Source organism: Solea solea, chromosome 13, assembly GCF_958295425.1.
Source record: "Solea solea chromosome 13, fSolSol10.1, whole genome shotgun sequence".
Classification (NCBI taxonomy): Eukaryota; Metazoa; Chordata; class Actinopteri; order Pleuronectiformes; family Soleidae; genus Solea; species Solea solea.
In genome coordinates this window covers 7488099-7500835 of record NC_081146.1, presented here as the reverse complement: position 1 = coordinate 7500835, position 12737 = coordinate 7488099, and the positions used below count along the sequence as shown (strand labels likewise).

Sequence of the window (12737 nt, the reverse complement as noted above, 5' to 3'; positions counted from 1 at the left end):
GATCCATGAAAGTTTATTAATATATGGATATTGTTTGACATTTGACCATATCATTGTCAATACTTGGTATTGAAACAATATGTCAACACTTTGAAAGTGACAGACAAACAACAACAAGACAGGAAAACACATCCAAACATGCAGATATTAGGTCAGATTAGGTTAGTTTGACCACACTATAAATTGACCGTGCGTGTGATTGTGAGAGTGAATGGTTGTTCATCTCTTTTGACCTGCGACCTGTCCAGGATGTACCCCGCCTTTCACCCTGTGTCAGCTGGGATTGGCTCCAGACAGCTGTCAGGTTGAGTGTCTTGCTCACATCGAATCGAACCCACAACCTTGGAGTTGAAAGACGACTCGCTCTACCACTGAGCTACCGTCGCCCCTACCCTCATGTACTGATGACTGCAGTACTTAAGTATTTTTATTGCATGTTGTTACAGAGACATTTCAGTTCTACTCCGTGCCCTTTCCATGAAACGGTGCGTCATTTTCATCACAATCAACCCAAGCACAAATGAGGAAAGCCTAACAGTCATTAACTGTCTTTTTCCAGTGTATTTATAGTTGATTTGATTGGTTGATACACAGGTTAATGAACTGGCATGAGGTCGGGAAAATCTTGAAACTCAATTTGTTGTAAAATTTTGCCATTTCAGTGAATGACTCTGACTATGTTACAAGAATTCTTGTGGTTTGAGTGTTTTGATTTTGTCCACAGGCCCAGACCCATCCTCTCCACATCTTTAAGTATTTTGCTTCTGTTAAAGCAATCGCTCCCCTTTCTCTCTGACTTTGGCCCATTCAATCACTGCCACTCTCCCCTTTCTCTCCCTTCTGTCACTCCTCCCCTCCCCTCTCCCTCAGTTCTCTCTCCCCTTGGCGCTTATGAGGAGACCTCCTAACCCCGAGCTCACAGTAAACTGGGGGGAAGCTGGAGTGCACCAGCCTTCACAATAACGCACAATTTCTCCAAACAGGACCATGAAACACCATGAACACGTCTTCTCGCTTCTGTTTTTACTCTCACTTCACCTCTCCGCCCTCTCTTTTCATTCAGCCCATTAGCCTCCCTCTGTTTTTACACACCCTAAACTCTTTTGGGAGGAGAATCTACCCGCCCTGTAGCACCCAAACAATCTCAAACGCATGAATGCACACACTTGACGTTTTCTTGCATTCTTTCTTTTCTTTGCACATCGTCCTTTTCTCTTTTAGAGAGGCTCCCTCCTTCTCATTTCTTTTTTACCATACTGAAGCATAACACTGCTGCACACCAACCATCCAAGGGCATGTGCTGGAGGTTTTTCTGTCTACTCATTGTTTATGGTCTTACAAGCACACCCACACACATGCAGTGATACACAGAAAGGATCCAGTTTATAAGGGGGGCCCAGCATGTTTATGTCCAGCAGAAATATTTACAGCCATTACAAACCGCATTTCTCACAAACATCCGAGCAGCTCGACAGGGTCACATGCGTATGCTGACCTCCAAGGGCCTGCATTTACTCACGTGTTCAGTGGCCGCGGCAAAGATCCTCTTCAGACCTGACATTGACATCCATCCTGAGTAATCTGATCAGGAGTGGACAATGTGACTGAATGTGTCAGTTAGTTTAAAGACACATGTATTTATTAATTTTGGGGGGTGGAGCATCAAGATTTGCACTTGGGAATGGATAGTGTTTCAGAAATGGCAGTCAAACTAGTCCGAAAAGATTTATTTTGCACAATTTATACTGGGAATTCGGGTCACAATAGTTTGTCACCTAAAAAGTGGGTCGGTGTACAAAAAGTTTGGGAAGCACTTCTTTAGTATGTGGAAAAGCAAATCTGTCCTGAGGATGCATTAACGACAGCCTCCAGCGCTGAACTCCTCTGACCAGCTGCATTTTTACAGTTTTTTTTTTACTGGGTTGGCTATAAGAAAAGCCACCAACTCCACCCTAGAAGCTGTGGAAAGAGATCTAACACGTAGGTAAATGCTACAGGAACACAAGCCAGACCCCGTGAAAACACTACAGATGGTCCAAAACACGGTGGTGTGCCTGGTCTTCAATCAGCCTAAGAGGGCACACGTCACCCCTCTGTTCATTGAGCTCCCTTAGCCACCCGCATCAAATTCAAATCACTGATGCTAGCCTACAAAGTGCTCCATGGGTCTGCTCCCACCTACTAAATGCTCTCCTAAAGGCTTATGTTACCCCTCGACTACTTCGTTCATCCAAAGATTGTCGTCTGGTGGTGCCAACACCCCGCACATGACAATCCAGACTCTTTTCATGAGTCGTTCCACGCTGGTGGAATGACCTACCGAGCGCTACCAGAACAGGGAGTCTTCAAGAAGCTCTTGAAAACCCAGCTCTTCCAAGAGCATCTTCTATCCTAGCACTTACCTTTACCTGTACTATCTCCTTCTGCACTTGCATCCACCTCGGCACTCTCACCCTCCATCAGTCCACTGTTCCTATCGAGGGGAGTTCTTTCCTAGACTTCTTCTTTGTAGCTTATTCCTCTCTTGTAAGTCACTTTGGATACAAGCGTCTGCTAAATGCTTAAATGTAAATGTAAATGAGTGAGGGTGTCTGATGCTGAAAGAGCCGAACACCTAATGTCCTCAGGAACATCACTGATGTTGTGTCCCAATACTTCTGCAGATATACAGAATATCTTCCAATCTTCTGATACTTAAGAGCCCATGTGTTGATTTATTTGTAGCCACCACCACAATATTAACACTGATCAATAAATGATTCTGATTCTGCTTTATTCTCATTAAAAAGGAGGGTTTTTTCTCTCCACTGACACTAAGTGCTTGCCCATTGTGTGAACATTTGCGCTATACAAATGAAATTTGTTTGACTCTTTTTCTTTTTTGAATTGTTGAAATCTTATTTCATGTCACAGTAGCGTGAGTGGAGTCAGCTTCCCCTGATGCTTTCTTCTCTCTAACTATCACTTGTGCCGATAAACACAGAACGTTTACATAACACAAAAAAATTGTAGTGTTATTCTGACAAAAAAACAGACATTAAAATATATATAAACATGTAAGTCTGACTGAAATTGCACTAAATCGAGTTTGACTACAGCGGAGTCGAGATACTGTATATAAACTTCCATTCAGACTAGAGTCGGAGACACTCTGAGCATGTGCCAGAGTTCCCAACCCCGCCTAACACCTGGAAATAATACAAGAAGCTGGTACACAGACGAATAAGCTGCTGTGAAGTACGATCTGATCACAAGTGGTCACAGGAGAAGCGTCCAGGACACGTGAATGTCGAGTGTAGACAGTCATACTTAAAGCTGTCCACATGTGCGGGGCTCTCCCTGGACCGATGTTAACACCAGGTCTGAACGGGACTGAAACACTCTCTCATGATGAAGAAGGAACCCCACTGTAACAAATTGTCCATACATAACTCATAAGTAAGGGTGGCATGAAGAGCGTGAAACGTTGGCCGAGTGCACTGCATAAAGTTTGACAGCCTCTGTGACGGCCACATGCATTCCTTCACACACAACAAAGTCAAAGTGTGAAATTCAGCAAGACTAGTGTCAGTGAGTGCATGCTTGCACTTTTCTATGCATGATATGCATGAGAGTCTTTTAGTTACACTTTGTCGCAGAGGTGGGTTCACATGGGAACTGTCTGGTGTGTGTGTGTGTGTGTTTTTGTGTGCATAAATTTGACTGCTCCCTAGCTCTTGTCTCCCTTGATGACGAACATTCCAGCTGTTAGTGACAGCTGTGCGAGAGCAGAGAGGTAGAGAAAAAAAAATAAAGGGAAACAGAAACCAATCAAAGAACCAGATATGGCAGGAGACGAGAATATTGTGAAGCTGACAGAGATTAGAGTTGCAAGGGAATCTGAGAGCTCTGTGTGCGGCATGCAAGAGTTCAAGAGTGTGTATGTGTGTTTAAACCAGCTGTTTATCACACGGTTGTAAACTCTGGGAGATTTTGACTGAGCAGGATGACTGCAGTTTCCCAAAAGAACCAAAGTAACAATACCTGGTTAAGAGAAATACATGTGACGTGTTTGAAGAGGTTTGTGTGTGTGTGTGTACACTTACTGTATATACAGTGACTCTGTCAGGACCAGTAGTCCTCATGGAGGCCAAAACCTGAGCCTAATGAGGCACAATTTAATTTTGAGGCGCTGGTTAAGTTTACGGCTACGATATGATGTGTGGTTAGTTTAAGGTTAGGCAGTAAATTGTTATGGTTACGATTGGACATAACCCAAACCTTTATTGTGTGTGTGTTACAGTTAGTGAAATAGAAAGCAGCAGAGTCTGTGATGATCTTTTAGCTTCGGTTTGAGTGCAGGTACTTTATACCTAAACTATTTCCACTATATGGCTCTATAAGGGCCCCGTCTGATTAAGCACAAGTTGGACATGTGTTCATACACACAATACAACACACACGCAGGCATACATGTGCTCACTCAGTCACTAGCATTCTGTGGTCATGCACTGAAAGCCACAGTGGATTTATGCGAGCTGTCGCTTCCAAAGAGTTTATTATTTCCATATGCTGCTAATACACTCACTGACTGCCAAAGCAGCAGGGAGACGTGTGTGTGCGTGTTTTGCGTGTGTGTGAGAGAGAGAATGTGTGTGTGTGTGTGTGTGTGTGTGTGTTTTTATATAGGGGTATGGTAGGGATTTGCTATGATCTTAAGTTAATTCTCCTCCTCTTTTATGCACAGTTTTTTCCTCACTCGTTCTTGCAGCTCTCCACTCCACCCTTACTTCTCCAGGGAGTGGGAGAGAAACAGGTTTAAGAGCTGGGTGATTTCATATCATTTCAATGCATGGCACTGACGCTTTTAACATTCCTCTCTGTCTGTCTCTGTTTCGCTCTCCTAGGTGTGTGCAGGAGGAACGCTGGACTCCAGAGCAGAGCAGTGTGCAGCATTTAACACTCAGGAGTTCATGGGTCGCCTCTACAACTGGGAACCTTTCACTGAGGGTGAGGACTGAGCTAACGCTCACACAGTGGTTTCGAGTTCAGCTGCATGCACCTTAATGTGATAATGGGAGAGGAGGGGAAATGAGAGGAGAGGAGGGGAGGGTGAAAATTGTAAGGAAAATGTGTGATTACTCGAGTGAAGTGTTGCTCTGGCATGAGTCTTTGTTTACAGGCCTCAACAACACGCCCAGCCCACCACCATCCCCTCCTCTCATTGGCTACATGAAGGATAGTGAGAGGGGAAAAAAATGACTGGAACTCAGTCTGATTTCATTCTTTGCACAAACACTCTCATTGCTCTCTTTTTCCTCTCATTTTGTCCATCATGTCCCTTTTTCCCTTTCTCTCCTCGACTCCATGACTAAGTACACAGATTCCTACTGAGTGAGATAAAGCAAGAGAAAGACGTGGAGAGGGAGGTGAGAGGTGATGGGATGCAAGCGTTTCATCACATGACCACTGGGAGAAAAGGGAGACGACATAGTTTGTGTGTGTGTGTCGGTGTCTGGTTTCTCTGTATGCTCACTCCCGTGTGTGTGTGTGTGTGTATGTAGTAGGCTGTGGGGACCAATGTTGATTCAAACCTATCTTTGTGGTTTTTTGTGAGGACATTTTGGGTTTAATGGGTTTTTTGAAGGTTAGAATTGGGTTTAGGTCCAAATATACATTGTCTGTGTGTGTCCTCTCTAAGAATGATGTACAAGAATTTTGAAGTAACTTTGCACTAGTAAAGTGATACAGCTGCACACAGTTTGGAGTATGACTGAATATACGGGAGAAGCATCCACAAAATGCTCAAAAAACCCGGCCGTTCAGCAGTTTGACAGAATAAATGCTTCTGGCCCTGCCCACCAGTCAGTTCTGATAGTGTTGCTTGACAGAGCCTGTTTTTCTCATCTCTTCACAGAGACCAGAGGTCAGCAACAACCAAAATCACCACAAAGCTTTACTTTATTCTCTTATACTCTTTATTCTGGAGAAAGATCGTCTTGACCATGTCTACATAGCCAGTAGTATTGAGTTGCTGCCATTTGCATTGGCTGCTTTAGATATTTGTGTTAACAAGCAGTTGAGTGTACCTAATAAAGTGGTTAGTGATTGTAGTGCCTGCATTCATGCCTTTTGTGTGTGTGTGTGTGTGTGTGCGTGTTTACTTTTTGTTAAGTGTACAAAAGTTCAGCGCTGTGGACAGTGTGTCTTATTTCCTTTGTTTTTTTACTGATGGACAGCAATAGAGGAAAAGAGAGAGCACTGAACAGATATTTGAGGAATTTGATAGAGAAAGGGGGAAAGAGATAGAGAGACTATTGCAAATGTAAGGGGTTTTGGACGTGAGTGAGGTAACGGGAAGAAAAACACAGCTGGTGGATGATATAAACATTATTTGTCATTACACTCGCCTCGGTGTATTTACAGTACGATTTTATTGGCCCCGAGGACAATCGGCTTAATGGATCTAAGATATTATGTGGAAAAATGTTTGGACACGTATGTTTGTGTATCTGTCTGTGGTCACTGTATCAGCTGGTTCAAGTTACTCAACACACTCGCTGTGAGAGCGTGGGGCCAGAAACTAGACTGGCAACACTATTCCACTGAAGACATTTGCATATTTTTATTCCCCCATTTAAATAATACACACGTAGCGCTCTTATCTAAATATACGTAATACACAAAATTGAAAACAGAGACTCACAAGAACAGTATTTATTAGGTCAGGACAATAACACTAAAAGTTAAAACTGCGCTCATCAGCGTTTTTAAATTAAAAACAAGTCAGACACACGAGGTCATAATTACAAACCCACAGAGAATCATTTCTCAACTCTGCAGTTCCCACTTTGAGCTCACTGTTATTGCTTTTCCAGCCCGCGACTTAACTGTCATGGTTCATCACTCGGGTCAGCCTCATGTTCAGCCTCAGCAGAGATGTTTACAGTAAAAAAAATGAAGCCCCTCTTCAACACTGCTCACCTTCAAATTACCAACATGCAAAGTTAGCAACAAGCCACTGTGCATATTGGACTTCTATTGGTAGAAAAACATACCTTTGCCTACCCCATAATAACCCCCCTTCACAATAATGTCGGACCTCCTTTAACATCAATCTTCTGCCTAAGGGAAATCTGACCTGTGACAGGAGATCACTGGGCAGTTCAGACAGAGATTCAGTGTGTGCTTATTCATTGTTCTACTAAGCAGCTGCATATACATGTTCCTCCAAGTCAAGTCAAGTCAACTCTTTCTTTCCTCTTACATGTAACAACCAGGGTTGAAGTAAAAAGGCAAACCTACAAGGTATAAAACATAAGGAGAATGAAAACATCAAAGTAAAACAGTAAAATTGTGAAATAATAAAATGGTAAAAAATGGTTGCCCTGCCCCAACACACCTGATTCAAATGGTCAGCTCATCAACAAGCTCTGCAGACGCCTTATAACGAGACATTTATTTGAATCAGGTGTGTTGGAGCAGGGAAACTTGTAAAACATGCAGGGCAGTGGGTCCCTGAGGACCAGGAGTGAGAATCCCTGATCTAGATAGAAGTGTTCTCATCCTGATGTGAAGGCCAAGGAGAAGAGGTGGGTCTTTAAAAGTGATTTAAAACACTCAAAGGTGGGGGCAGATTTCATTTCAGTTGGTCATTTGTTCCATATTTTGGGGGCAGCTACAGCAAAGGCTCAATCACCCCGAGTTGTAGTCGTGTCTTAGGCACATCTAAAAGCAACCTGTTATTAGACCTCAGAGCTAACTGCCCATGCTCCAAAGCAACCTAAAAAAAGAAAGAGTATAAATGAGAGATGGAAAATAAATGCTATGATATTTGTGTCAGTGTGGGCGGAGCATTTCAGAAATAGAGAGTGATTGGTGTGTGTGTGTGTGTCAGTATTTAACCCTCTTATGACCATCAAGATAATGAGGCTGTCTGAATTTATTTAGATGTTATGGCTGTAGAATTGTCAAAAAAATTTCAATGAGTGAGTGCTTGTGGTCCTTTTTCCGAGATTACGTTCACTTTCAATATCTGGCAGTTATTCAACCTTTAAGGAATAAGATGACGTCACAAACATGCGACGTGCTGGTGAATCTCGTCTGTGGGTCCTGAGGTTCTACCGTAATGACAAGTATATGGGCGCAAAGCTCTATTTCTCTGCTTTCCGGTATCCATCCATCTTCTACCGCTTTATCCTTCACATGAGGGTCGCATTGGGGGGCTGTGCCAATCTCAGCTGATCTCAGGTGGGGTCACACCCTGGACTGTTGGCCAGTCCATAGTTTTTAAATTTTCTAGATATCACAAACGGTCTAGGAGTTACGATAATGAGAAATAGGCATGCCAAATCCTGTCGGTGATGTATGGTCACAGAAGGGTGAATGACCTGTAAAGTAGACTGCCTACTGCAGCTTTAATTTAAGTGTGAATTGTTATGGTTGTATCGATCCTTGGCCAGTGCTTGGATACTGTGTTATACTTAGGTTGTTTCACGGTTAAATATATTAGTTCAGGAGTATAAATTTGGTTTCTTCCCACTACTCCAGTACTCCAGTTTCCTACGAAAATCCAAAGACTTTCAGGTTGGGGTGGGCAATGTGGAAAAAGCACTAAAATACCTCTGTATTTGGAATTGTTTTAAAATCACACTATATAAAAATATCACATTTTCTTCAAAAAAAATCAGTCAAAGAGCTTTTGTTTTGAACAAAGTAACCCAATAGGAACATCTGTTTTTGTGTAATCCTTTCAATAACATTGCAGTTATTTCCTTTAAATGGCCATTCTACCTATTATTTCCATTTCTCTGGCGCAGGTGCTCTGCTGCTCAGTTCTTCTTTGTCCAAGGAAGAACACGACAAGTCAAACTTAAAGAATCATCTTATATGTGATGGTTTGTCAGAGCTGACAGAGGCAGATGTAGTCCATACTGTACATCTGTGCCAGTAGTCCTCACCGGGGTATCTGCTGGAGTCAGACTGTCTGTATAAACATACAGGGGCTTTCTCATTCCCACTCGTCTCTGTGTATCAGTGAGTGGGAAGAGTAAGATTACTGTATTTATCCTGACTCGAGCTGCTCTTAAATTTTCTGCTTCTGCTGTGCGTCTTTGCCCTCTTCTCCAGTCGAGCTTATTTTAAACCTGTCATATCTCCTTGTTGCGGAGAGGAAAGGACTGGACAGGGACAGAAGAGGGGTAGAAAAACAGAAAGACAAACTCTGATATAGGGAGTTAACTGAATAAATCAAATTAATCACGATACGTGCATTAGAAAGACACAGTTGAGTTTTTTTCACTGACAACTATTTGCAGATGACGTCAGTGGGGTCAGACACACTCAATCTGTGCTGGAGATGATCCTTTTCCACTCTGCTAAGTAAACTCTATTGCACTGTTTACTTCAGAGTTCGAGTCCCATTGGCTGCAGCCCAGGCCTTCACATCTAAGTTCCCATCTACACACTGGAAACCTTTTTATTAACCTCTTCAGGACCTTTTCCGACATAAACACTGACCTTTGTCAGGAACAGTAGTCCTCATGGGAACCAAAGCCTGGTTCTCATGACGTTGAATATTCCTGAGTTATTGATTGGGTTAAATGTAAAGTGTGAGTTGTGGTTAGTTTTAAAACTGTCGTGCAAGACTTTAAAATATAAACATGTCTGTTATATTTAAAGCATTGTTAACCCTTCTGTGACCATCCTGTCACAGACAAGATTCACCAGCGCGTCACACGTTTCTGATGTCAGATTATTCCTAAGCAGTTAAATAACTGCCAGATATCGAAAGTGAAAGTTATCTTGGAAAACAGAGCAGAAAGGGGCAGAAGCACTCACTCTTTGAACATTTTTTGACAATTCTACAGCCATAAAATCAATATAAAGCCAGACAGCCTTATTATTTTGATGGCCATAAGAGGGTTAAATGAGTTCACACATTCACACTGCTCTCTTTGCGTGCCCCTGCACTGCTGCTGGTGTATACACACAAACGCTCCCTCAGTCAGGTCTGATAGTATTGCCTGACAGAGCTGGTTGTCTGATAAAAGATGAAGCATACATAAAATGTTTCATTGTTTATTTTCACAAAGACCAAACAGGCAGAACAATCACTTCAACAACACCAAAAACAAATATATACACTGTATACATATCACCAAAAGATGCGTACTGCAGCTTTAAGCTTAGAGTTGGGTATAAAGTTGTGAGGCTGTCCAAAAGTCAGTGTCATAACAAGGAAGGCTGCTTGTGTATATTTGTGTGTTTTGACACTGAATAGTGTATTAGTCATCCAACGACTCTCCTCTGCACACGCAGTGCTGCATGTACTTCCTGTAAGTACTTACACTGCACTCAACACGTTCTACTCTGTATGAGTTTTTATGCCTTCAAGGTGACAACCATCTAATATATGTACTGCTAACTGTTGTGGCCTATGGTTTGGAGCTGGATGCTTGAACTGTAAAGCTGCCACTGCACTTATAAACCACATAAATGATAGTTCTGACTTATGTCCCCCAGGGCCCAGCCCTGAAAGCAGTAACACTGTAGTTTTGTAATCGCTGCACGTGCAGGTGTTGTTTTACTTGAATATTCCCTTTTTTCAGGCCTCTTCCCCTCTCCACACACCCATCCTCCACTCTTCCTGTCCCACTGCCTCTGTCTCTCTCTCTGTCTCTTTCTCTCCGTGTTGGAGTTAGTTTAGATGGAGAGATAGTGGGGAAGTATATTTAGATAATATATATTCCACTAAGCTCGGAGAGGCAGAAAGAGAGGGAGACAGTGGAAGTGAAAGAGAGGCCAGAGATGGAGGCAAAAAGAGAGCGAGCAAAGCAGGAGAGAAGTAGTTGGAGACGAAAGTAAGATAAGGACTGAAAATAGGGAGAGAAGATCAGATTTTTGGAGCTGGAGAGTTCTCAAGCATGACATCAGGACAGGAATTAAAGAAGAGGAGAGAGAGAGTATGAGAGAGAGCGAGAGTTCATGAGTGGCAATATGTCTCCCACTTTAACTCCCCCTCTCTTGTCTGTCAGACTCCAGTCTAATCTCACAAAGATAACTATGATGGACTGAAGGAGAGAACAGCAGTGGAGAGAGGGAGAGAGTTATTAGATAGAAAGAGAAGCTTGATAGTGGACCAGTGGTGATAGCTGTGTTTAAATGTAATGTTTGGCTCATTTGGATGGCTCTCATGGATACTATCTCTTGTTCTTGTACAGTAGCCATACGTAAATTAGATTAACAATTGTGTGCTGTTACATGAAGTGATAATAAATTGATATCAGTAAAATAACAAATAATAGGTGAAGGCTTTTCAACATTAAAAGCCTTGGGTGCTGAATAGGTGGCTGCTTCTGACTCATTTTCATAAAACAAAACTGTAATTTTGTCACTTAATCTTCTCAAACGTAATCTGAACTATTTGCTAAATTAACCAAACTTGAGGAAAAAGCATTGAAAAGCATGTTGGTTTTGGCAAACTCTTCAACATTGAACATTGAACACACTGAAGTCGAGAAAAGAAACAGAGAACACACAACTGATCCCTAAACTCCTGCAAACTGATTTAAGGATCTTGGGGTGAGGGAGCACTACACAGACAACAGTTCTATTTGTTCCACTGCCTGTGGGTTATTCCTTAGCTCATTTTAACACATGTGCTGTGTGTTTCGAGGAAGATAATTGTGAAATATATCTCAATAGATTATTTTGGACTTTTTGTCAGAAAATTCATGTACCTAGTTGTACTTGGCCTTATTTTTTCTGCAAGCTTGTGGAAAGATAAACATTCAGTCTCACCACTTCCACCCACTTAGTAAATTTAATACATCCCCTAATGTCCTTACATATTTTTAAATCATGGATAAAAGACACAAAACTGTACATGATGTTTTTGGTGAGAGAACTTTAAATGTGCCAGGTGCTTCCCTGGTGCTGCTATAAAGCCTTTGTGTTTGCCATGGCGGTAATTGTTGGCTCACTTTGCTTGTTTGGGTGGTGTCCTGCTGCAAATGAAACTAACAAAACAATGACATGGCATCTCAACAGTCCAGTTTTTGTAAGTCCTCTCCTTTGTCTAGAGGTTTCAAATCTTTTATAATTTTTTTAATGTGTTCTTCTAGTATTACACGTGGAAAAGTATGTTAAATTCAGTGAAAGTGTGTTTTGTTTTTCCCTTCGTGTTCACTAAATACTATAGTGGTATTGCATTCTCCCGAGGTCAGACAAGGTGAAAACTGACGTCTGGTATTTGACCTTTCCTCTTTGATCTTCACCATCTTCTAAGAACCTCTTGACTCTGAAGATGGTATGAGTTTTAGATTATATGACTTTGATGTTTTGACATGGGAGAGTAATAGAGAGTGACCCCTTTACACTGTGTCATCTTTATTATTATTAGTAGTAGTAGTAGTAGTGATATTATATGAACACTAGCATCAGAAACACAGTTTTATTACGTTATATTGTCCCCTTTCTTTGTAGAGTTCTGTATTTTTCAAAGCAGAATCATAAAACTGTAGAATGTTTACTGATCACTCTCAGCAAAGTGCCCTGTTGGTCACATTGTTATACAGTATTCAGTGGGAACATTTCTGACTATACTCACGGAAATCACAATTTCAGGAACATAGAAAGTGTCCTATTTAACCCTCGAACTTTCAATTACACAACTCCTCCCTCTCACCTGCAACCTACTCTATGACCCCTGCTCATTCTATCTGGTCATGTCTGTATCTCTATACCAGACAAACACT

The 12737-nt window shown here is 41.9% G+C and overlaps 1 protein-coding gene across 1 annotated transcript in view; it reads left to right on the top strand.

The window, feature by feature from the left end:
- adamtsl4 (ADAMTS-like 4) overlaps positions 1 to 12737 on the top strand; it is a 40072-nt gene that overhangs the window by 16450 nt on the left and 10885 nt on the right. Inside the window, exon 5 of the mRNA XM_058648164.1 lies at positions 4887 to 4989. Coding sequence (XP_058504147.1) covers positions 4887 to 4989 — 103 coding nt within the window. The remainder of the gene's footprint in view (positions 1 to 4886; positions 4990 to 12737) is intronic.